Source organism: Microtus oregoni, unplaced genomic scaffold (assembly GCF_018167655.1).
Source record: "Microtus oregoni isolate MIOR12 unplaced genomic scaffold, Mior012 000000F_ref0000247, whole genome shotgun sequence".
NCBI classification, from domain to species: Eukaryota; Metazoa; Chordata; class Mammalia; order Rodentia; family Cricetidae; genus Microtus; species Microtus oregoni.
In genome coordinates, this window is record NW_024543059.1 from 11,759,643 (window position 1) to 11,783,676 (window position 24,034).

General features: G+C 48.8%; 2 protein-coding genes across 2 annotated transcripts; one reads left to right on the forward strand and one right to left on the reverse strand.

Moving 5' to 3' along the window:
• Positions 1–3,656: 3,656 nt before the first annotated feature.
• Mesd (mesoderm development LRP chaperone) lies at positions 3,657–11,428 on the reverse strand. Its single transcript, XM_041671314.1, has 3 exons — positions 11,202–11,428; positions 6,433–6,665; positions 3,657–4,916 (listed from the first exon to the last, which is right to left on the reverse strand). Exons 1-3 carry the CDS (start codon positions 11,388–11,390, stop codon positions 4,658–4,660), a joined length of 681 nt encoding a protein of 226 aa, XP_041527248.1. The 5' UTR covers positions 11,391–11,428; the 3' UTR covers positions 3,657–4,657.
• A 10,408-nt stretch (positions 11,429–21,836) lies between these two features.
• Tlnrd1 (talin rod domain containing 1) lies at positions 21,837–23,783 on the forward strand. The gene has a single exon (XM_041655366.1). The coding sequence runs from the start codon at positions 22,070–22,072 to the stop codon at positions 23,156–23,158; it is 1,089 nt and encodes a 362-aa protein (XP_041511300.1). The 5' UTR covers positions 21,837–22,069; the 3' UTR covers positions 23,159–23,783.
• Positions 23,784–24,034: the final 251 nt, after the last annotated feature.

The window sequence follows — 24,034 nt, forward strand, 5'->3', positions numbered from 1 at the left end:
AAACCCCCGCTGTTGCTGAGGGTGCCTTTGAATTGCTGTTTTTCTGCCTTCATTTCCCAAGCGTTGGATTATAGGTGTTCACATCACACCCATAGTCTTTGCTCGTGTGTTCTTCTTGTGTGGTGTGGTGTGTGTGCATGCGCACAGAGTGCCATAATGTGTATGTGGGGGGTAAAGAACAATTTTCTGGAGCTGGTCCTGTCTTTCTACTGTGGAACCCAGGGATCAAACTCAGTTTTTTGTTTTGAGGTTTTTTTTTTTTTTTGCAGGTTTTCACCAAGTACTTTTACCTGTTGAGATATCTAATCAGCCCAAGATCTTTCTTTTATAAAGCTTTTAACCATTCCCATGGTTTTATTCATTTATTTATTCTAGAGGTGAGTCTTGCTTGTTAGCCCAGGCTGGCCTTGAGCTTGCTGTGTCCATCATCCCCCTCCTCCACTCCCCCCTATCTTCCCCCCCAACCCCCCAGTCCCATCCCGTCCCTCCCACCCTCCACCCCTGTCTCAGCCCCTGAAGGGCTGGAAGTGTAAGCTGGTGCTATCACAACCTGCTAATAAGAATCAAGGCTTTACAGTACTCAACTTCATTTGGAAAAGCAAAAAAACAGGATAGTCAAAACAATCCTGGGCAATAAAAGAATTTCTGGAGGCATCACAATCCCTGACTTTAAACTCTACTACAGAGCTACAGTACTGAAAACAGCCTGGTATTGGCATAAAAACAGACAGGAGGACCAATGGAACCAAATAGAAGACCAGGATATCAATCCACACATCTTCCAACACCTGATCTTTGATAAAGAAGCAAAAAATATCAAATGAAAAAAAGAAAGCATATTTAACAAGTGATGCTGGCATAATTGGATATCAACATGTAGAAAAATGAAAATAGACCCATATTTATCACCATGGACAAAACTCAAGTCCAAATGGATCAAAGACCTCAACATAAAGCCAGCCACACTGAACCTTATAGAAGAGAAAGTGGGACGTACACTTGAACACATTGGCACAGAGAACCACTTCCTAAATAGAACCCCAGCGGCACAGACACTGAGAGAAACAATAAATGGGACCTCCTGAAACTGAAAAGCTTCTGTAAAGCAAAGGACACGGTCAACAAGACAAAACAACAGCCTACAGAATGGAAAAAGATCTTCACTAACCCCACATCAGACAGAGGTCTGATCTCCAAAATATACAAAGAACTCAAGAAATTGGACACCAAAAGATCACATAATCCAATAAAAAAACAGAGTACAGACCTAAACAGAGAACTCTCAACAGAGGAATCTAAAATGGCTGAAAGACACTTAAGGAAATGTTCAACATCCTTAGTCGCGGGGAGGAGGCAGAAATCTTTAATAAATAAATAAATAAATAAATAAATAAATAAATAAAATTGAACTCCAAAAAAAAAAAAACCATCCTCAGTCATCAGAGAAATGCAAATCAAAGCAACTCTGAGATTCCATCTTACACCTGTAAGAATGGCCAAGATCAAAAACACTGATGACAACTTATGCTGGAGAGGTTGTGGGAGAAAGGGAACACTTCTGCATTGCTGGTGGGAATGCAAGCTGGTACAACCCCTTTGGATGCTAGTGTGGCGATTTCTCAGAAAATTAGGAAACCACCTTCTTCAAGACCCAGTAATACCACTTTAGGGTATATATCCAAAGGATGCTCAATCGTGCCACAAGGACATGTGCTCAACATGTTTATAGCAGCATTGTTTGTCATAGCCAGAACCTGGAAACAACCTAAATGCCCCTTGATCAAAGAATGGATAAAAAAAAAATGTGGTAATTTACACAACGGAGTACTACACAGTAGAAAAAAATAACGATAGCTTGAATTTTGCAGGAAAATGGATGGAGCTAGAAAACATTATTTTGAGTGAGTAACCCAGACACAGAAAGACAATTATCACATGTACTCACTCATTGGTGGTTTTTAAACATAAAACAAAGAAAGCCAGCCTACAAACCATAATCCCAGAGAACTTAAACAATAGGACAGTAAGAGAGACTTACATAGATATAATCTACATGGGAAGTAGAAAGTATAAAAAGACAAGATCTCCTGAGTAAATTGGGAGCATGGGGACTTTGGGGGAGGACAGAAGGGGGAAGAGGCAGGGAGGGGCGCAGAGAAAAATGTAGAGCTCAATAAATATCATGGAAAAAAATATATACTTCACGGGGCTGGAGAGATGGCTCAGCGGTTAAGAGCACTGCCCGCTCTTCCAAAGGTCCTGAGTTCAATTCCCAGCAACCACATGGTGGCTCACAACCATCTGTAATGAGGTCTGGTGCCCTCTTCTGGCCTTCAGGCATACACACAGAAAGAATATTGTATACATAATAAATATTTTAAAAAAATATACTTCATACAATTATTTAAACCAAAGGAGAGGGAGCTGAATCTGTAATTGAAAATTCAGAAAAATCACCATAAAGACATTTCCCAGCAAAATGACAGAATTTTGATTAGGAGAAATGGTTCAGTGGGTAAAGGCACTTGCAGCCAAGCCTGGTGACCTGAGTTCAATCCCCGAGACCCACACAACAGAGGGAGTGAATCAACTCTAAGAGGTGGCCTGTCCTCTGGCCTCACATGGAATCCAGGACATGGGCATGCCCACACATATGCTGCACAAAATAAACAAACATAGGAAAAAACTCTTAAGACGCCACTAGAAAAACTACTCCCTTCCATGAGTAACAAAATGGTGATGTCAGACCTGTCCAGAGGGGCAGAATGTGATATGCTGAGGAAAACCCCAGGCCAGTCATACAAACATAAAGGCTGACATAATGCTCACGGAGGGGAGGGGTGAGCTTTCTTTTTTTTTTTTTTTTTTTTTTGGTTTTTTTGAGACAGGGTTTCTGTGTAGCCTTGGCTGGGCTGCCTGACTCTCCTGCTCAGCGCCAGGACCAAGTTCCAGCATAAGAGCTTCCTGGACTAAGAGCTCAGGGACCCCGGAGCAAAGCGAATGTCCTGTCCAGGTGCACCTGCAGTCACTGTTAACTGCAGTGTGTCCTGAGTGTGAGAACAGAGGGAGAGGAGGCTTCCGTAGGAGGCTGAGAAAGCTACCCAGAGATGCCAAGAGAAGACCGTACACTAAGAATTTTGAATACCCTGAGTTGTGGGACAGATTTCTCTTCTTGAATTATTCATCCTTTTTGTTTTGTTTAGTGTTTATTTTGGGGGGGGGGGGAGGGGTAGGGTTTCAGGTGTAGCTGAGGCTGGCCTCAGACTATGTACCCTAGCCTGGCTGGCCTTGGGCCCCTGATCCTCCCATCTCTACTTCCCCAACACTGGGATTGCAGGCACAGCACACATCACTATACCTGCTTTTCCTACCTTGGTACCACTGTACGGAATCTGCGGTTTGTATACGAATGGCTTCTGTACACTTTATTTCTACTCTATTTGACTCAAAGGAGCATCAGTAGCCCACCCTCAGAAGGATAGCAACAGATCATCTCCCCAGGCTCACAATGTACCAGGACCAAGAAAAGCTTCTTTCTGAAGAGGCTCAGCAGGTTGCGTCCAGGACACCCTGAGCTGGGGAGGGAAAGGGTGCGGCTCACTAGGAGAAACATGAATAGGGGCCAAAATGAGGACAGAATATATACCTCACCGGAAGCCGGTAAACATACTTTATTTCTGAAAAACAAATGATCAACAGTAGCTCCACTGGGACAAACTACTGGCAGCAGGGCAGGGCAATTCTTCGCACTGCAACACTAACCGGTGACACTTCCTATGTACCATTCTGAATTGCTTACAATCACAACCGAGGTTTTAAAGAATGTAGGCTCTTAGAAAAGGCTTCTTCATAGAAATGTTCTTTTAGATAGGCTTCACCCTACGAACAGCAAAACCCAGATGCGAGCAACCGCACACCATGAGAGAACCATCTGAAAGCACAAGCTTAGGCACTTTATCAAAGAAAACCACCTAGAAATACTGCAGATGAGGTCCACTTGATGGAGATTCTGCTGGTCCCTCCTCACCAACATCACAGCTGTCGGCCATGACAGCACGAGCCCTCAGCTGAGGCGCCCTTCTCCCCCCCCCCCCCCCCACGAGGCAGAACAAACCGCGTTCCCTCTCCAACTACAGGAAGGCCAACAGACAATGGGTCCCCTGGACTGATGAGGAGGACTGAAGCCATCTGAAATGATTCCTCGGGACTTGAGTGGTGCATCTCGTGAACCCACACATCCCGTATGAGCTGGCTGGCCCCCTGGGTGTGCAGAGCCAGCTGCACGGCTCACAGAGCAAGCTTATCTTCACGGACTGACAGTCAATGCCTGCCTCAGTCAAGCCACGGGTTTCCAGGCTTGTCTGACGGGAGCTCGTAATGGATGTGCAGGAACACACAGCCCAGCAGTGAAGAGGCGGGAATGAGACTCTGGAGACGTCAAGGACTCACCAGGCATAAGAGGTACAGAACGTCTATCAAGTTTCCATGTAGGTGATGCCACAGTTAGCATGACTTGCCAGTGTCCACTACCAGTCACAAAGCCTGCCTCCATATGTGAAGCCTTCATACAGTAACTGTGATACTGACCAGGTCACACACAGACCCTTTCTAGAAGACACGAGAATGTCGTCTGGAATGCTGGGAAGCTAGCCACTCGCTAGAGATCTTCTTTCCTGCTCCCAGCTCGATTATCTTCCTTGGAAGCCCGTGGCTTGGCATCTCCCTCCTTCTTCTTTTTACCCTTCTCTGGCTTTGTTTTATTTTTTTCCTTGCTTCCTCCTCCTTTGCCAGGATACACCTGTCCCTCTAGAGTGACATCAGCACACCTGTCTTGGCCAACCAAAAAGTCCTTGATTTCCCAGGCATAACTCCCATCCCGGAGCATGAAGATAGCACGGTCTGATCCCACGATGAACCTAGATGGAGAAGCCACCGGTAAGCAATGCTAGTTAATTCCGCACAAATACACAACACTGCACTGTTGGGCCACATGGCTGCTGACTTTAATGTTTGCTGAACTCTAAACATCCTGTTTGGATCTAGACAGAAGCAGAAGCTCATATTCCTGGGGCACAAACGGTGCCCTTTGTCAAGAGACTATAAAAGAAAACCTCCTTGGGGGCGGTGGAGGGGCACAGGTAGGCTGAGAGGTGGGAGGAGTCCCGTTTTTATCTTTAACATTCTGAAATGTCACCTCCATCTCTGTGTTACTTTTTTGGGGGGTAGTGGGGGAATTGGTTTTGTTTCCCTTTTTCCTGATAAAAATTTCAAGTAGCCAAAGATGACACCATATGAGAGCAACTTTGAACTTCAGATCCTCTGACTTCACCTCCTAAGGCCGAGATTACAGCCACATGCCATTGTGCCCAGCCATTTATGATCTGAAGTCTCGAGTTATTTTTGTTTAACAAAATGTCTTCACTGAGAAGGATGAAGTCACTGGCTTAGAGCAGGCACTACATGGCTCCTCCTCAAGGCCCACAAGGGTACCTGACAAGCAGCTCAGCTTATCCCCACTCAGCAGGGCCCAGGAAGCAAAAAGGAACAGCATGGGTCGTGGTGACACACAAAAGCATGGCCAGAGGACACGATTCTTCTGTTTCTGAGCACACCACACCTGCCCCATTCAGTAGCAAGGCTTCCTCATGAGCAGCCACCACCAAGACAAGTCTCTGAGGAAGCTGCAGAAGTGCACTCCCAGGAACTCCTGCTCCACAGCTCACCACTTCCTTATTTTCTTATGACATCTGAAGACCTCGAGTTTCAGAACTACCAAGAAAAAGCAGGCTCATAGCTGGATGGGTAGGGGAGAGGGTGGTGAACATGGTCAAAAATCAATGAATAAAATTGATATAAAGTAGAACCTTTCCGATTGTATTTTAAGATCATATTGTCTCTGACAATAGATCTTCTCACATTAATTATTAGTCACCTGAGACAGCTGCATGTATCAACACAGCTACACCATGGATTGGAGAGCCACAACTCACTCAGCCTCCTAAGAGGCTAAGCAATACAACTCCTTATTGAGACGAGGCAAAAGTTAAAGAGACAAAGATAAACAAAACTTTCAAAACCAAACAATTATTAAAACTTACTGATTGATTCCTCCAAAAAGTTTAAAGAAAAATATTTAAATAAATTTAAATATTTAAATAAACTTAAAAGAGTTCATAGACAGGAAAGGTCCAAGGTCCTTGGGAAGTCTGCCAATAAAAAGACACCCTGCTTCAGACCCAGAAAATTCGGCAGCACACATGCAGGTCAGGTGACCCGAAGCTGCATCCCAGAGCTGGGGAGGCAGAGGCAGGGAGTCTGAGGCAGCTGGACTAAATGGCTAGGGCTACATAGTAAAACCCTATTTTAAACATCAAATGCACCCCCCCCCCCAAAAAAAAAAAACAGAAAAGCAACCTAGCCTGGGGTCTTTACCTCTGAACATCATAGTTGGCATTGAACAGACTGCCCTGCCACAGGCTGGTGATTTCCTCCGTCTCCTTCTCAGTGGGGTTCCCGGACACAGTGACAAACATCATCAGTGTCTTCCCTTTCTTTGTCATTTTCAAGATGCTCTCTGGCTTGCCTGGGTCTAGCTTGGAGAAGTCGACAGGTGCAGAGGGTCGCTTGTGCTCTGGAAGGTCTCCTTCCTCTATGTCGTCATCTTTCTGCCAGGAGAGGGCATGAAACCCTGTCATCAGACTCTCCAATTGCACAGATACTCCCCAGCACGTCAGAAGCAGGGCACACACCACCAAATTACTACAAACAAGACTTCCCTAAAACCAACTCAGGGTTCCTGTGTCATACATTTTCTATGATGTGTTCACTCTCAAAGAATCTACCCAACATGGTAGATTACAAAACCAGCCACATCCAGGTATCTAACAAAATCAAATACTCTTAAAACAAATCTCAAATACAGGCATAGTAGCTAAGGTACATAATCCCAATTACTCAGAAGATCAAGGAGAAAGATGGAGAATCCAAGGCCAGCTTAAGCAACTCAGGAAGATCTTGACTCTAAAACAGCTGGGGGTGTGGCTTAGTGGTAGAGTGCTTGCCTTAGCATGAGTGAGGCCTGGGGGGTCAATGTCCAAAACCACTAAGACAACTTTGTTTTTAAAAAATAACACCTGACAGTCACAAAAGGCAGACCATAAAATCCCATTTGTTTAAAGCATTAGGAACAGGTAAAATGAACGAGGGGTGACAAAAATCAATTTGTAGCAAATCAGAACACTGATTGCCTTGGGGCAAAGACAGACTGAACGAATGAACATGAAGGAACATCTGGTGTGACAGTCTATAACCTCCTCGACTCATAAGGTGTGGGTTACACTATCCAAAACTCACTGTGGGTTCAATGACAGAGTGCTTTTCTAGCATGCCCAGGGTCCTGGGAACCATCCCCAGCAGAGCAAAACAAACTCTTCGTGCTGCGTACTTAAAACCCGCAATTCACTGCGCACAAGTGTTCAATCCCAAGGGGGCAGGCCTGCCCTACTCAGTGCTGTGACCCAGCACTTCTGAAAGCACCTTCTGCGAATCCTAGGGACGAAAAGGTGTAGACCTGCTGAGAGCGACTACAGCAGATTCCTCACTTGAGGGAAGATGCAAACAAGGAAGGAGACAGAGTGCTTTGTGGGATCAGACTGGAGTTGTAGGCACAGACTGATTGGACAAGCAGATGACAGAGTAGATGGTAAAAATATTAAAGCGTAGGTTCCTTGAAGAAAAGCCTAATCATTGCCTGTGAAACAAAAACGAAACCTTAAATATCTCTGTGTCAGAAAGAAGTGCTCAATGAATCACACACCACGTCAGAACGACACAGACGCCAACCTGAAGCAGCAGCTCAAGGGCCAAATTTGGAATAATGTGAACATGAAAAATAATGATTTATAACACCAAATAAAGTCCACACTGACATCAGAAATGAAAAAGAAAAGAATGTATTAATAGTGGAATATCAATAAATAGCTAATAAGCAGAATAACTAATAAAATAACTAATAAATAGAAAGAATGCACACAACAGAAAAAAGAAAAATTCCTAAAAGGGTGGTCGAGTTGGCTCAGTGGATAAAGGTTGCTTGCCTAGGCACACTTGATGACCCAAGTTCAATCCCCAGGACCCACATGGGGGAGGAAAAGAATTGACCACCCAACCAGCTCTTTCTCTGACCTGTGGCTCACACCAAATTAATATAGACTGAAAAGCTGGGCATGGTCTCTCAGGCCTATAATCCTAGCACTGGGGTTAGAGGGAGGAAAATGGCTGGAGTCTGCTGGCCACTAGCCTAGCTTCAGATTTGGTGACAGACCCCGCCCATGGGAATAAGATGGAGAGTGAGGGAGCAGGACCAGTGCCAGAACCACAGGTTTGCACCACACACTTGGCTGCATGCAGTCTAGCATTTTCAACTCGTTTCTCCAAGCCCCACAGAAGTCTGTAGACAACCAAGCTGAACTCTGTTCTTTCAGGGGCCTTGATAACAGCAACCATCTGCGGAGTTACTATAATAATAGTCCGTTTGGACACACTGTATCTCCAACCTGTACAGTGGACTGCTTAAGTTCTCCACTGAAGGAATCAGACGACCTCAAAGAACGAGCAAGTTTACACATATACCAGAAGGCCTGATGCCTAAGCTAAATATATATTTCTGGCTGTCGATCCCTCTGGCCTCCACAAAAAGCGCAATCACACCTGCATTTCCTGTGCCAGCTGAGACTCACCATCAGTTTGAACACAAGAGTCCCCACCTTTCCACAGACCTGAGGTAAGGCCCTCAGGAAACAGTTGTGCTATTAGGAAGCTGTCAGAGCACTCCCAAATTTAAAGACTCCACTGCAGAAGAACCTTCTCCTCTCAGAGGAGAAGCAGGGCTGCTGGGGAAGGGAGCTCACATCTGCACAGTGCACACCAATGTTTGCAGCAGTGTAGCTAAGTGAGTCAAAGAACAGGCTCTGAAGTCAAGGGACAGAATTCCAAACTAGGCTAACCTGCTGTGACCCTGGACAAATTCACTTGGCCTCAGGAAACAGTCGTCTCAGGGTCAGCCCTCAGGAAACAGTCTTCCTTATCACCCAAGAGAAAGGATTAAAGAAGATGCTGTGAAGCAGACTTCAAAGCTTTGTTTACCCACCACCCCTCCACAGCTCCAGGGCACATGGGGGTGGGGGTGGGGGGGGCCAAACTTGACAGAGGCAGGGTGGAGCTCTCTGAGTTGGAGGTCAGCCTGGTCTACAGAGTTCCAGGACGGGCTCCAAGGCTAAACAGAGAAACTGTCTCAAAAACAAAACAAAACAACAACAAAAAAGTACAGCTATAAAGATGGTCCAAAGGGAACTATTTAATAGCTATCAGAGGAAACAAACCCAACTTTTAAAAGTCCATCTGTACTGATTACAGCTACTAAAATTATGTTTTCATAAAGGAAGACTAGAAGCAGGGTTGAGATGATTAAGTATGGTATCTAGTGCTATGATGTCCGGGTAAGACTGCTTTCATCCCCTAAGACCCAACCACTCACTACTTCTAAATACAGCATAGGCTCTAAGGTATTCAAGACCACTCACTAGCGCTCTGCTTCAGACACAGCCGAAATTCATTAGTTCTGATACTAGATACCGATTATGAATTGCACTCTCCCAAGTTCTCCCAGTTTTCTCAGTTAATACTTGCAACCGCTTGGAGATGAACACCAACACTTCCATCATGCATATAAGGAAACCACAGCACAGAGATCTGTACCAGACCATATTCACAAGTTCAAGTGTATTGAATGTCAATCGGTTGGTCTCTGCTATTCTGCCCAAAGCCCAGGTCTCTCTCAGACTCTTCTCAGGTACTCTCCTTAGCCTGTCTAATGCAACCCCCTCCCTGCGGCCTTCTGATGTGCTGGCTGCATCTTCTCTTTAGAGGAGCCAACCATTTGTTTCAGTGTACTACACTGACCATGGCAAAGCTTTTCACAAGATAAGGTTCTCACCTTGGCAGATGAAAAGATGTTTACTAGAGTCCAAAAAAGACAGTTTGAAATAGAGAATGAGAGGATTCCTCATTAGTGATACTCACCCATATCATATTTTTCTTTTCTCTTTGGGGGAAAGGGTCTCCCTATGAAGCCCAAACTAGTTGGAAATTTACTATGTGGCTCAGGTTTAACTAAGGCTAGCCTACTTCACCAATCTCTCAAGTACTGGGATGAAAAACATGCACTACCGCCACCCCACTACTTCAAGCTTTCTGTTGGATACAAATAACATGGAAAAAAAATTTGTCCCTTTCTTCTGGACAAATTCAGCAGGTGGCTACTTTCAACTTAGGCCCAAATACTAATACTATATATTACTCTAATAATACAGAGTTAGCTACAAGTCAAAACATCAGCTTTGGAAACACACCTTGGGAGTTCTTTGCAGAAAGAGACTAAGTGCCCCAAGTTACCCAGTGGGTACCGTCCATCAGCTGTGCAAATCAAATATGACGGTACAATTGCTTTCGGAAAGGGGGAAGGCTGCAATGTGCTTTTGGGCACCTTATACACTCTCACTAGGACTACATACCCCAGTGCGTTAGGGTAACAGATCAGAAAACGGCCTCTCACAAAACAAATGAATGAAAAACCTGAGTTCCACATGAGATGCCTTACCTCCCTCCACCAGTAAAATAAATCCACCCACAAAATTACAAAAACCCCAGCAGGAACACACACCAAAGGAATCGAAAATACCTTCTATATTTGGAAGGATCTCTATGAAAGCTAAAAAACGTTCTCGAGAAACAACCTTCACAACCCACTCACACTCAGCAACAGGAGGGAGTGAGGGAACGCTCTTCAGAAGTGCTCTCTCACTGTCTGCAGGCTCAATGCCCGCCAGGATCAATGTAGAGACCACCGGGGCCCAGCAGGGAAAGCGTGGCTTGACTGGTGAGAAGCTAAATCCTGACTGGGGTAGCCGAGCAGTCATGGCTCACGAACACTGGGGAGAGAGGCCTGAGCCATGGTGGAATGAAGGCACGGAAAGGGGGGGGGGGTTGTCCGCAGTAACTTGAGTCAGTCAATAAGGGCCCTGGGTACAGGACAGGGCTAGAGATCGGGGGACAGAAGCCAGAGGGTCACAAGACCAAGAGGGTAAAGGTTAGAGAGAAGGGATCTGGATGGAGACGTGCCCGCGAGTAAGGGCAGCACGGACCTCCCACTGCTCCAGAAGTCGCGCCATGTCGGCATCATTGTAATCGCGGATGTCCTTCTTCTTCTTCCGCAGAGGTGGGGTGGCTTCGCCCGGCGTGTCGGCCGCGCAGGCCCCAGGAGGAGGAAGAAGCAGCAGGTCCGAGGCACACAAAAATAGGAAGACCGCGCGCATCCAGATGGAGGCCGCCATGTTAGCCGCCCAGCGGAACCACGGCACGCACACCGGGCCTGCGCAGACAGCGCGAAGTCCAGGAGCCCGGCCCCGCCCCCAGCCCGCCCCCTGCCTTCCGACCCCGCCCCCGTAGTGTGCAGTACTTTACGACGCCCAGTACTCGCCCCCCTAGTCCCACCTTCGCACACTCAGGGGCCAGTGGCTCCACCTCCCACCCATCAGCAGCCTACCGCGCCCCGCCTCGTCCCGTTTCCTCCAGGCGACCTCCTCCAGAAGCCCCGCCCCCTAGCCTCGGCCCCGCCCCGCAGATCCGCTCATCATCTGGCTCCACCTCCTCCCAGACTCCGCCCCATGGCTCCAGGACCTCACCAGGCTGGGCACCAACAATTCCTCCCCTTGTTTCACCCTAAAGGCTCCGCCCCATCTCCAGGCTCCGCCTACGGCTCCTCCCCTTAGCCTGGCCAACCTGTCTAACCTAGCTGGATCCCGCTGGACTGTGTGCTTTTACCACGGGGGTGGGGGGGTGGAGGGGGGTGGGGGGTGGGGTGGGGAGGGGGGGTGGGGGGGTTGTTAGAAGTCAGCCTTTTTGTCTCTCATTCACTAACCAGATCTGAAAGTTCCCCTTAGGGCCTGCAGAAACTGCCAAACAACGTCCTTGAGGCCTCAGTTTTTGCTTGTGAAATGAAAGAGAGGGGGAAGATGTGCAAACTGCCTTGACCCTAGTGAGGCCCTTTTCAGGGTGTGGACTTTCAGCCTCGCTCCCTAACAATTTCCCACGAGAACTTCCAGCTAAAAAGCTAAGGACAGCCAAGGCAACTTTTCTCGAAGGCAGTAAATAGAGGATCTATTGTCATTCTGCTCCACAGACAGTTCAGCCCAAAGTCTTTCAATATCACCTTTGAAAAGAGTTTTACGTGATTTAATACATAACCATTTTTTATTGTTTAAAGTAGTTCCAAGTCTCAGCCAGGCAATGAGGATCCCAGCACTCGGGAGGCAGAGGCAGGCAGATCTCTGAGATCTAAGCTAGCCTGGTCTACTGAGCTAGTTCCAGAACTGCTAAAAGAAACCCTGTGCCGTTAATAAATAAATATTAAATAAATAAATAAATAAATAGCCGGCTGGTGGTGGCGCACACCTTTAATCCCAGCCTTTAATCCCAGCACTCGGGGCAGAGGCAGCCTCACCTAACAAGAGGTAGTTCCAGGACAAGCTCTAAGCTACAGAGAAACAAACAAAGATGTTTAAACAAAAGACTTATCACTGGAACTTCTCTCACAGAAGTAGGTGGAAATTGAGTGTGTTAGGGTATTCTGGGCCGTGCAGACTTCTTTCTCACACTGCCTCTTCAGACTGCTCTGGAGTTTCCATCCTCAAGGGCATCAAAAGTTCCAGGATGGCTCCTGGTGTTCCAGTCATTGGATGACATTCCAAGAAAAGGAAATGGGAAGGAAGCCAAGGTGAAGGGAGGCGGCCTTTCAGTGGGATCAAGGTATTTGAAACGTCCTATTAGGGAATCGTGCACCGCACAGCACTTCTGGTCTCTTGGGCCGGAGTCTGCCTCTCTGAGAGGGGCTGAGGAACTGTCATTTGGCTGCATTGGCTACCAGTCCAAACACAACCAGGCTTCTGTGCATGAAGCAGAGGCTAAGAAAGCAGCTTCCTAGCAACAAACGCCTTATTGACCTCCACTCTAAGGTCAAATGCCGTGTGCATTTAGCCTGCTATAGCAGAGGCTGACATTTCCATATTCACGCACGGGTATACATAAACACATGGAAGTTTTCTGTTGACATTGTGCAGAAACAACTCATAAGCAAAAAAAAAAAAAGAATTTTTTTTTTCTTTCCTGAAATCATAGGGGAAATGTCATGAGCCTTTTCCCAAGGGCACATGGCTCCACCCAATGGCTTGGAGCTCTGTCCTGGCACAGTCTTGCTAAAAACATGCTCAGCTGTGACGGATCATGTGCTCTGCAGGGCGGGGTCACCCTGGTCATTCATTCTGCCAACTGCCAAGGTAAGGTGAAAAAATGCTGGTTGCTGGTTTTCTTAGCCCACAGTATCTGGTTACAGAGAATAATTTTTTTTTAAGTGTAGTACTGCAATCATGGAAACAAGTCAGAAAGTTCCAGGGCTACTGACTGTCATCTGAGGAGGAAACCCATCTGGCTCCCACTCCACTGATGTGAAAACATCTGGAGCAACTAGATTTTAACACTTTGATGTTTTAAGTATATTTCAGTGTTTTGGAACTTGGACCAGTTTAACTCTGAAGGACCTTATTTACCAGTGACTTGTTGTTAGGCTGGTGAGACACACAGGAAGGTGAACCTGCAGCCCTCAGTACCGTATCCGAGTGTTGTATGATATTTCGTTTGTATTCTGACAAATAACGCTTGTCTGGAGATCAGAGGACAGAGCTAGCCACTGGTTAACCAAAGAGACCAGGCAGAGATGGCACACACCTTTAATCCCAGCACTGGGAGGAGGAAGCCAGAAGAATAGGAGTTCAAGGCCACCCGTCTAAAGGAACCACAGAGCCAGGCAGTGACGGCTCACACATCTGATCCCCCACACTCCCCGCACATGGGAGACTCATGTCTTCAATCCCAGCACTAGAGAGGTGGAGATGGGGCTATAAGGAGGGCGCCCATTCAGTCTTAAGGATTCACAGGGACCACAGGCCCCATTCAGTCTGAGATTTCATAGAGGTCTAGTGATGGGGGAGAGTCTTCTGTCTTGTGTTAATTTCATTGGTTAAATAAAGAGACTGCCTTGGCCCTTTAATAGGACATAAAATTAGGTAGGCGGAGTAAACAGAACAGAATGCTGGGAGAAAGAAGCTGAGTCAAGGAGTTGCCATGATTCTCCACCGGACACAGATGCAGGTTATGATCTTTCCTGGTAAGCCAGCTCGTGGGCTACACAGATTATTAGAAATAGGTTAAGAGGCTGGAACTAATGGGCCAGGCAGTGTTTAAAAGAATACAGTTTCCGTGTAATTATTTTGGGTAAAGCTAGCCGTGTGGGCAGCCAGGTGCCAGGGATGCAGCCTCGCTGCTCATACTACAACAGAGTGGCGCCCATTGGTATGGATTTTAAGGTCAATTTTGTTATATGTATATGTATTTCTGATATTAAGGTATTGTGATTGTGTAGTTCATTTAAAATGTAATGTATAATAGGAAATATAGGTTGCTAATGGATAATTATCGATAATAGTAAAGCTTGTAGTCATGTTACTTAGATTTTCTAGATATACAGAGATACATTTCAGTTAGATAGACATTCTTCATATCTTTCAAAGACTGCAGAATGTGGCATTTTAAATGTTTTAATAACTTAGGGCTTTTCATGACAATGAGACATGTCTGCTCCTGGCATCACCAATCTACTTCAGGAAGACGATGGGCATCGAAGAGGATCCTTATGGAGTTCGATAGCCATTTGGGCAAGAAACTGCTCTTGCCTGGAATGTTGCATAAAATGGACACAGAGAACCCACAGAGAGAGGACTGCTAAACTTGCCTAAAGGTGAGACGGTCTTTTGGGGTTCATGACTCATGAAAAGTCTGCGAGACATTCTGCAGGGCACAGCAGATAGTGACTAAACCGTCTTTGAAATTTCCTGCTTCATGGAAATGTCTGCTGGATACTATGGGCCTGAAGGCTGAAGATGGATGCCCCAACGGTGCAGAGGAACTTTGGGTGACTGTACAGGCAGAGAGATGTCTCTGTCATTTCTAGAGCTTTGGATTTCTTGTTTTCTTAGGTAATATTATATCCTTCTGGAGTATTTGATGGAGTTGAAGAATGGTTAGTTATAGTTTTCCTTGGTTATGATAAAAGATAAAGTAGATATAAATATTGTAACTATAATTCTTGCTTGATATCTGTTTTGTTATATGTAATCTTACTATGTTAAAGTGAAAGCCTTTCTTTTTTGTTTAAACAGAAAAAGGGGAAATGATGGGGGAGAGTCTTCTGTCTTGTGTTAATTTCATTGGTTAAATAAAGAGACTGCCTTGGCCCTTTAATAGGACATAAAATTAGGTAGGCGGAGTACACAGAACAGAATGCTGGAAGAAGCCGAGTCAAGGAGTCACCATGATTCTCCACCAGACACAGACGCAGGTTAAGATCTTCCCTGGTAAGACACCTTGTGGTGTTACAGGGATATTAGAAATGGGTTAGATCGATATGTAAGAACTAGCCAATAAGAAGCTGGAAATAATGGGCCAGGCAGTGTTTAAAAGAATACAGTTTCCATGTAATTATTTTGGGGCATAAGCTAGCCATGTGGGCAGCTGGGTGCTGGGGACTCAGCCTCGCTGCTCATACTACAACAGTCTAGTAGCTGCTGCTCTGCTTCTTTGGTCTTTCAGCTTTCATTCACCCTAAGACCTGACTCTGGATTTTTATTGTTAAGACTAATTAGGATTCAGGCATCATCGGAGGCTTGGTACTAGCAGAGGAGATAAGCCATCTACCGTGAATTCTACATAGATTCCAGAAGGGGCTAAAGGGATCATGCCAATGATAAGTGTCTGTGTATTTATTTCGTGTGTATGTGTGTGCGTGTGTGTGCACATACGCGTATATGGTAATGATGTGGAGGCCAGAGGTTAACATCCAGTGTCCCCCCTTCATCACTCTTCACCTTATACACTGAAGCAGGGTCTGTTCTTTAAACCCGGACTTTGCCATTTCTGCTAGCCTGGCTAGCCGGTTTACTACAAAGATTCCCATTTCTGTTTCCTTGAGGGCTGACCAGTATTTGTTCAACAAGTGCTTTACACGCTAAACCATCTCCCCAGCCTCTGTATTTATCTTGATTTTAGACTCAACTCTGGTCAGACAGCTAGTAGAACCATGGGGACAAAAATCTGCACCCAGGGATATGGGACATGTTCTTCCCTGAGGTCTTTTACCGTGGCCCCATACGGGTTAGCCAGTGAGACTCTGAGTATAGTAACACTAACACTACCAGCAAATATAGAAATAGATTGCAAAATCTGGAGCCAGGAGCACTCAGATAGCACTGGTATCCGAACCAGGTCTGAGGCCAAGCAACATAGAACTAGAGAAGAGGGGCCAGAAGTGAGACTGTGTTCATGGTCTAAATGAGGGGCCAAGTTCTGTACTGTGTACTTGCCCTACCTCCAAGTGCATCTTGGGCTTAAAGAGAGCATGAGCCTGGACTCGTGCTGACCTATGCTCTCCACGGGAAATGGGGTAGCATGACACCTTCCAGCACTACCTGAAACCCTGCCTGAATAACATCCACATTTGAGAAATGGAATGGCACAGTCATCAAATAGGCGCAGGACCTGGTGGGAATGTCACTGGCTGCCAAACGTGACCCCTTTAGCAATCGAATTGAGAGAAGGTCTGACAAATGAATGTAGTAATAGCGGCGGCGGCGGGGCTGCGTTCCCAGCACCCGGCCGCCTGCTCGGCTAGCTTATGCCCCAAAATAATTACACAGACACTGTATTCTTTTAAGCACTGCTTGGCCCTTTAGCTCTAGCACTTACAGGCTAATTCTCACATCCCGATCAACCCATCTCTAATAATCTGTGAGAACCGGTCTTACCGGGAAGATTCTAGCCTAGTCCATCCTGGGTCGTAGCTTCATGCTGGGAGCGGGGCATGGCGTCTCTCTCAGGCGTCTGCTCCCTAGAGGAGAGCTGTCAAGTCTCTGAGCTCACTTCCTCTTCCTCCCAGCATTTTGTTCTGTTTACTCCTCCCACCTATCCTCTAACCAATAAAATGGGCCAGGGCAGTTCCTTTATTAGCCAATGACCTTCCTCCATCAAATGAACACCATCAGCACTGGCCAATGACTATGTAAGGCATCAGATGTGGAGGAGGATAGATACCAGCTCTGTTCTTCACAGGCTGACAGGGTTGTGGAGGGAGGGAAGCCTGTAGCCCCAAACAGCATGGCAATGGCCTCACCCGGGCTGGGCAGACAGCACAGTGGACACAAGGAGCAGACATGCCCAAGCGTATCTAAAGGTCCAGAGAAGCTGTGTGAGGCAGCAATAGCCAGTTAATCTATAGATACTAACCACCAGGTATCCAGGCCAGGAATGGTTAATGTTAGCTGCCTGCGGTCCCTAAATTCTGAGATTCATCTTTTCTCTTACTGGCCAGCAAAAGGATAGGCTATGAAATTATTGGCCTGTGCAAGCAACCTAGCCCATGGAAACCCTTGAAGGAAATCCCTACTCTCAGATACTGGAAGCTGAATGTTCAGGCGTTCCTGCCAATGCATCGCTGGGCCTGTGCACAGCCTCCTTGCTCATCACTGCAGAAGCAAGAGGGAAGATGAGGGACTGAAGGCAGAAGTTCTGCCCAGGTGTGCAGTATACTGGCCAGGATCATGATGTGCCAGAGGTCTAGAGGACACGCCAGGTAGGGAGGGTGCTGTATTCCATGGTGATTCTACAACCCTGCCTGCAAGGGGCTCTTATTCATGACCTGTGATGACAAAAGGGATGGGACCACATTCCTCAGCTGTAACTGTTCTCCCAGAGAGGAGGCGTTTGTTGTTTTTAGGCTAGGTCTCTCGCCTAGACCACGCTTGCTTTACACTCCCTATATAGCAGCAGATGATGCTGAACTCCTAACCCTCTTACCTCTACCTCCTAAGAGCTCGTGTGCACCCCCCGCGTCCAGCCAAGAGTGATACTCAGAGGAAGAGAATGAACTGGGATGTCTGCAAATGCGTAACATAGATCAACTGAGACCACTGTCTGTGAGCACAAACATAAAACAGTTCCAAGGGAAAACTATGGTCAACACTGCTCCTTACCACTGGGTGGCACTGTGTACCACAGACAGCTTGGTTGCTAGTCCACAAGTTCAGGGATGTAACATGAGGCTTGGGTATGAAAGCCCCAAGTACATACAGGTGAATATTATTTTCCCTAAAAAGGAAATTCTGACACATTATAGCACTGATTAACCTTAATGACATTATGCTTAATGAAATAAGACAGATACAAAAGAACAGAGGACTTCAAATAATCAAACTCATAGAAGAAGTTGGGATGGCCAGGGACTAGGAGAGAGACTAGAAAGATGCTATTTCTTGGGTGGGTGGGGTCACAGAAGATGAGACATTTCTGAAGACGGATGTTGCTGGACACAATCCCTCCACAGTTACTGCAAGGTGAAAGAGCAGGAGATTTTAGATTTGGCTTCCACTGCTTTGGTCTGCAAGTCACCTCTACTTCCCCCAGCATTGGTCAGAATGTACCAAAACGGCAAAGTGGTCTGCCCACTTTGAGTGAAATACTTGGTATATGTGGTACTTGATCTGGGGTTCATTTTGTTATGTGCCTCCACTGTACGAACAGTAACTGGGGGCACTTGCTCATGAACTTGCCCTTTCTGGATTCTAATCTTCATAGACAGAGGTTGCCTACTATAATCTATTACATAAGCTCAGCGTCTTGAATGGGCACACGGTAGAGGCCTAGTACTTGAGCTAAGAGAAAACAATAGTAGAAGAAAAAAAAAAAGCAAAAAAGGCAGGTGAAGGTGGAACCTGGGGAGATCAGTTTAGGAATGGCACTATCTGAAAAATGAAGGCGGGAAGACCAAAAATTTAGCCTACCAAACGCATGGCTACACCCAATTTCATGATACAAACCAACTGGGGACAAGAGGCTTCTAGTAACAATAGAAGAGAAATTGGACTCCAGGGGCAACAACTGTTTGGGAACATATTCTGATCCCACAGCTTCCTGGAATTAGCGTGAGCACAAGGAGAAAGGATCAGCTTCTCTTTGGCTTTTTAAATTTATTAATTTTTATTTACATATTCAGTATGCACGTGTGAATTTGTGTGAATGCCAACCATGTAGTGGCCAGAGGAGATGATTCTCTTTCTACATGCAGGTCCAAGGGACTAATATCAAGCTGTCAGGCTTACGGGAAGGTACCTTCGCCGGCTAAGCCATTTTGCTGGCCTCTAAGATTTTAGAGCTAAGGAAACCATTTCTTAGGACCATTCATGGGTTACCATGGAAAGAGTCTGCTCTGTTTTTCTCTTGTAGAAAAAATACAGAGTAACCCTATGGAACCACTACTCGTATAGAGAGCCACTGGCTTCAGTCTGTAGAGAAAGTTGGTCCACCTAGCATCAAGACAATCTTCCGTAAGGGCATTTTTTGTTTATGAGTAGGATGACTAGCCATCCGGGTTTGTAACTGTCGTTCCACGTTAACTTATTAATAACTTGTCTCCTAAGTTCACTCTGTAAACTACTGGGGTTTGGACAATAAATCTGAAGGTCACCCAACTTATAAATAACATTTATAACTGGCTGTGGAGGTCCTAGGAAGAGACAGAGGAACAAACATTTCCATTGGCTGAGCACACCCAGCTGTGCTGTGCCGGGCACCAGCAGAAGGCTTTAGGACTGCTCAGAGCAGAGTGCTTTTCTGGGAGCAGGCCCAGGTGTTCCAGGCGTTTCCTGCACACAGGGCCTGGACGAAAAACGGGGGTGGCCAGTGGGGGTAGAGGACCACCTCTTCTAGCCATCTGTTGTGGCCAAGGAGCTTAGGAAGACACTTAGTGCACCCGGCCACAGGGCTGGAAGGCAAAGGCCTGTTATCCCAACTACTTGAGAAGCGGAAAGAGGAGGGTCAGAAGTTCAAGGCCAGCCTGGACAACTTAATCAGACCCTGTTTCCAGAATTAATATATAAGTTAAATTAATGAATAAAAGTACAGTAGTTCAAGGTCCTAGGTTTAATCCCTGTGTCTGAGGAGGAGAGCCATCTGGGTCACCAGTTTCCCAGTTGTTTACCTCCAGATTCGGGCTCATTACTTAACAATGGCTGCTATTATTCCATTATATAGATGGAGCCAGGAAAAGGCAAACTGCTGATCAAGGCGCATACTAATTCTAGCCAGCTAGAACAGAGTCACCACACACAACCTGACTTGAAGAAAGAACTTGCCCAAGGCCACACAATTCCTGATCGGTTTTTTGAGGGTGGGGAGACCAACCCCAGGAAGGGTCTGTCTCTGGTCCCTTTCGCTGTGGGGACTCGAGCGTGACCAGCACTCCTGTTGTTTCAGTGTTTCACGGAAACCCACCCATAGGAAAGGGTCGAATACAACAAAGGGCGGGGAAGGGCTTGCATAAGTCACCGAATCTCAGAGATCCGAACTGGAATCCGGGGGGCAAAAAATAGAGGGTAATAAATAAGTGGCCTCCTCCTCAAGAAAGCAAAAACAGATCACCTTTTACACTCGCTCCCTCAGCAGGGAGAAAGCACCAAACCCCGGGGCTGGCTGAAAGCTTACGTAAGGCCACTCGCGGCTGCGCCCCGGTGTCCCCAGGGTGTGCGCGGCGCCGGGGAACCGAGCGAGGGCGGGCCTTCCACATCACACGCGCTTCCCAGCCTCTCTGGACGCGGGGACCACCGGCCCCCAGGGCCGCGGTGTCGGGGCTGGGCGCGGCGTCCTCCCACGGCCCCCAGCTTCCCGGGGGAGGAGCAGCGCATCGCGCAAGCATCCGGGATCGGCGGAGGGGGGCGGGAGGAAGGGCAAGAGGAGGAAGCGGGATTTAAACGAAAGGCGGTGACGCCACACAAAAGATTCCTATAGGCTCCGGGGAGGTTACGGCCGAGGTGGCGGTGGCGAGCCGGGGGCGAGGCGGACGCGAGGAGGCGAGAGCCGCAGACGCGCGCGGGCAGGCGGGTGTCCCCTGGCCTGCGGTCTCCGCCCTTCCTTTCAGTTGCTCGGAGGTCGCTCGGAAGTTGCTGGTTGACAAACATGGCAGGAGTCGGAGCCCGGGTCGGCCGCCGCGGAGCCGCGCGCACCTTCTGAGCCGACTACCCCGGGGCGTCGGATGCGCGGGGGAACGGGGATGGAGTCGCCACGACAGCCGCTCGCCGGGAACGGGCCATTCAGGCGGGGACGGCGTGTCGCCGCGGCGCCGGGCCGCGCACTCTGAACCGCCAGGCGGGAAGGCGCGGCCGCCCAGCGCCCTGCGTTGCAGCCTCCCGCCCGACTGACTACGAACGGCCGCCCCAGAGCCAGCCACGCCCTCGGCCCTGCGGCCGCCCAGCGCCCCAAGAGCCGGAGCGGGAGATGCGGCCGCGCGCCCCCGATCGTCTGCTCCGGCCGCCTTCGCCGGCCGGTGTCGCCTGGCGGGGTCACCGCGCCTGAAGCCCACGTGCGCCGCCGAGCTCGATCGCCGCCGCGCAGCGGCTGACAGCAGAGTCTCCCCGGGGCCGCCGCCCGCGCTCCTCCAGGAGCCGAGGATTTTGATTTCAAAGGAAGGAAGGAAGGAAGGACAACTCCCAGCCTTCCCCGTCCCGCCCTCTCCGCTCCGGCGGCCCGGCCGGCCATGCCCAGGAAGGCGGCGACAGCCCGGCAGCGGGGACTTTTCTGGTAGGCTCGTGGCGAGGGGCGCGGACTGAGAGTCTAACCGTGCCCCGGCTCACGGTTCCAGCGAGCGTGCACAGCGCCCCAAAAGAGCTTGCCGCCGGCTTGGGCCCGCCCCGCGACGCCCGGCCCCTGGCCGCCGCCGGCGCCACCACCCCGATCTCTGTGCCCGCCGCGGTGGGTGGCATGATGGTGCGCGGAAGGCAGCGCGGCCCTGGCCAGCTGAGTCGCGGCGGCGGTGGTAGCGGGCTCCCCAGCGGCATGCCAGTGCCCCCTGGGCGCGATGGCTAGCGGCAGTGCCGGGAAACCCACTGGCGAGGCGGCTTCTCCGGCTCCTGGGAGCGCCGTCGGCGGGGCCAGCTCACAGCCGCGGAAGAGGCTGGTGTCAATCTGTGATCACTGCAAGGGCAAGATGCAGCTGGTGGCCGACCTGCTGCTGCTGTCGAGCGAGGCGCGGCCCGTGCTCTCCGAAAGCCCCGCCTCCCCTGGCGCTGGCGCCGAGTCCTTCGAACAGTGCCGGGACACCATCATCGCGCGCACCAAGGGGCTGTCCATCCTCACCCACGACGTGCAGAGCCAGCTCAACATGGGCCGCTTTGGAGAGGCAGGGGACAGTCTCGTGGAACTGGGCGACCTAGTGGTGTCGCTGACCGAGTGTTCTGCGCATGCTGCCTACCTGGCGGCCGTGGCCACGCCGGGGGCTCAACCTGCCCAGCCTGGCCTTGTGGACCGCTACCGTGTGACACGCTGTCGCCACGAGGTGGAGCAGGGCTGCGCTGTGCTTCGAGCCACCCCGCTGGCCGACATGACCCCGCAGCTGCTCCTGGAGGTGTCGCAGGGCTTGTCTCGCAACCTCAAGTTCCTGACGGACGCGTGCGCCCTGGCCAGTGACAAGTCACGGGACCGCTTCTCGCGCGAGCAGTTCAAGCTGGGCGTCAAGTGCATGAGCACCAGTGCATCGGCGCTGCTGGCATGCGTGCGCGAGGTGAAGGCGGCGCCCAGTGAGCTGGCCCGCAGCCGCTGCGCGCTCTTCAGCGGGCCCTTGGTGCAGGCCGTGAGCGCCCTGGTGGGCTTTGCCACCGAGCCTCAATTCCTGGGTCGCGCAGCCGCCGTGAGCGCTGAAGGCAAGGCGGTGCAGACCGCCATACTGGGAGGTGCCATGAGCGTGGTGTCGGCCTGTGTGCTCTTGACCCAGTGCCTCAGGGATCTGGCGCAGCACCCCGATGGGGGCGCCAAGATGTCGGACCACAGGGAGAGGCTGAGGAACTCGGCCTGCGCCGTGTCTGAAGGCTGCACCCTGCTATCTCAGGCTTTAAGGGAAAGGTCTTCACCCAGGACTTTACCGCCAGTGAATTCCAATTCTGTGAATTAGCACCCCCGGCCCCATCCCCATCCCCCCCCCCCCCCCGTTTTCCACCCCAGGCTAAAGGAAGACTCTTACTCCTCCCCTCTCCATTTATACCAAAGAAATCATAGGTGATCCCCCCTCCCCCATGTTAAATGCTCAAGAGGAATTTTCCAGAACGCAGGGCCATATACACAAGTTAACACACAGAGGGTCCAGGTGTCTACCAGCCCCCTGTAGGGACTCAGATACAGAAGATGGATCTAGGTAGTCTTGCTGGCTGCAGGATTACTCCTACACCCTCCAGCCCCTCAACTCAATTACTAATTTGGCAGGAAAGAGGTCATGGGTTCATTTCTTTCTTTTTAATTAAAAGAAAGGTTACCTCAGTTTTCACTCCTTAGACATGGATGTCGCTACCTTTTTGTATGTCGTTTTTGTTAATTAGAGTATACATGGTGTGGTAAGCGTATGACTTTGCCATGTGGTTTGCAAATGGGGGGAAGGCTACTGTGAGTGTGTGTTTTATTTTTTAATTTACACTATAGAGTGATTTTTTTCCCCCAATGTCAAGTTTTTACCCTGCATGTACTGGAGTATTTATTTCATCTATTAAATTGTTATGTTTCTCAGATGGCCTTTTTGCGGTTCCTGTGTTTCCACTGACTGTGTATACTGCTTGTCATCTGTGGGCAGGGGCAAGTGGATCCCCAGTGCCCAACCTTTGCCACTTGTCCCTCAAGAATGACTCTCCTGAGCATCCTAGCACCCCAGAAAGACAAGTGTGATCTTTTTACAGGCAGGTGATGTGTGATTGGATTACGCAGGGCTTGGGGGTGGGCTGTTGGGGGGGGGGGGGTGTCTTCCTTCTAGTTTTTCTGGAAAATAATTTAGCCGTTTTTG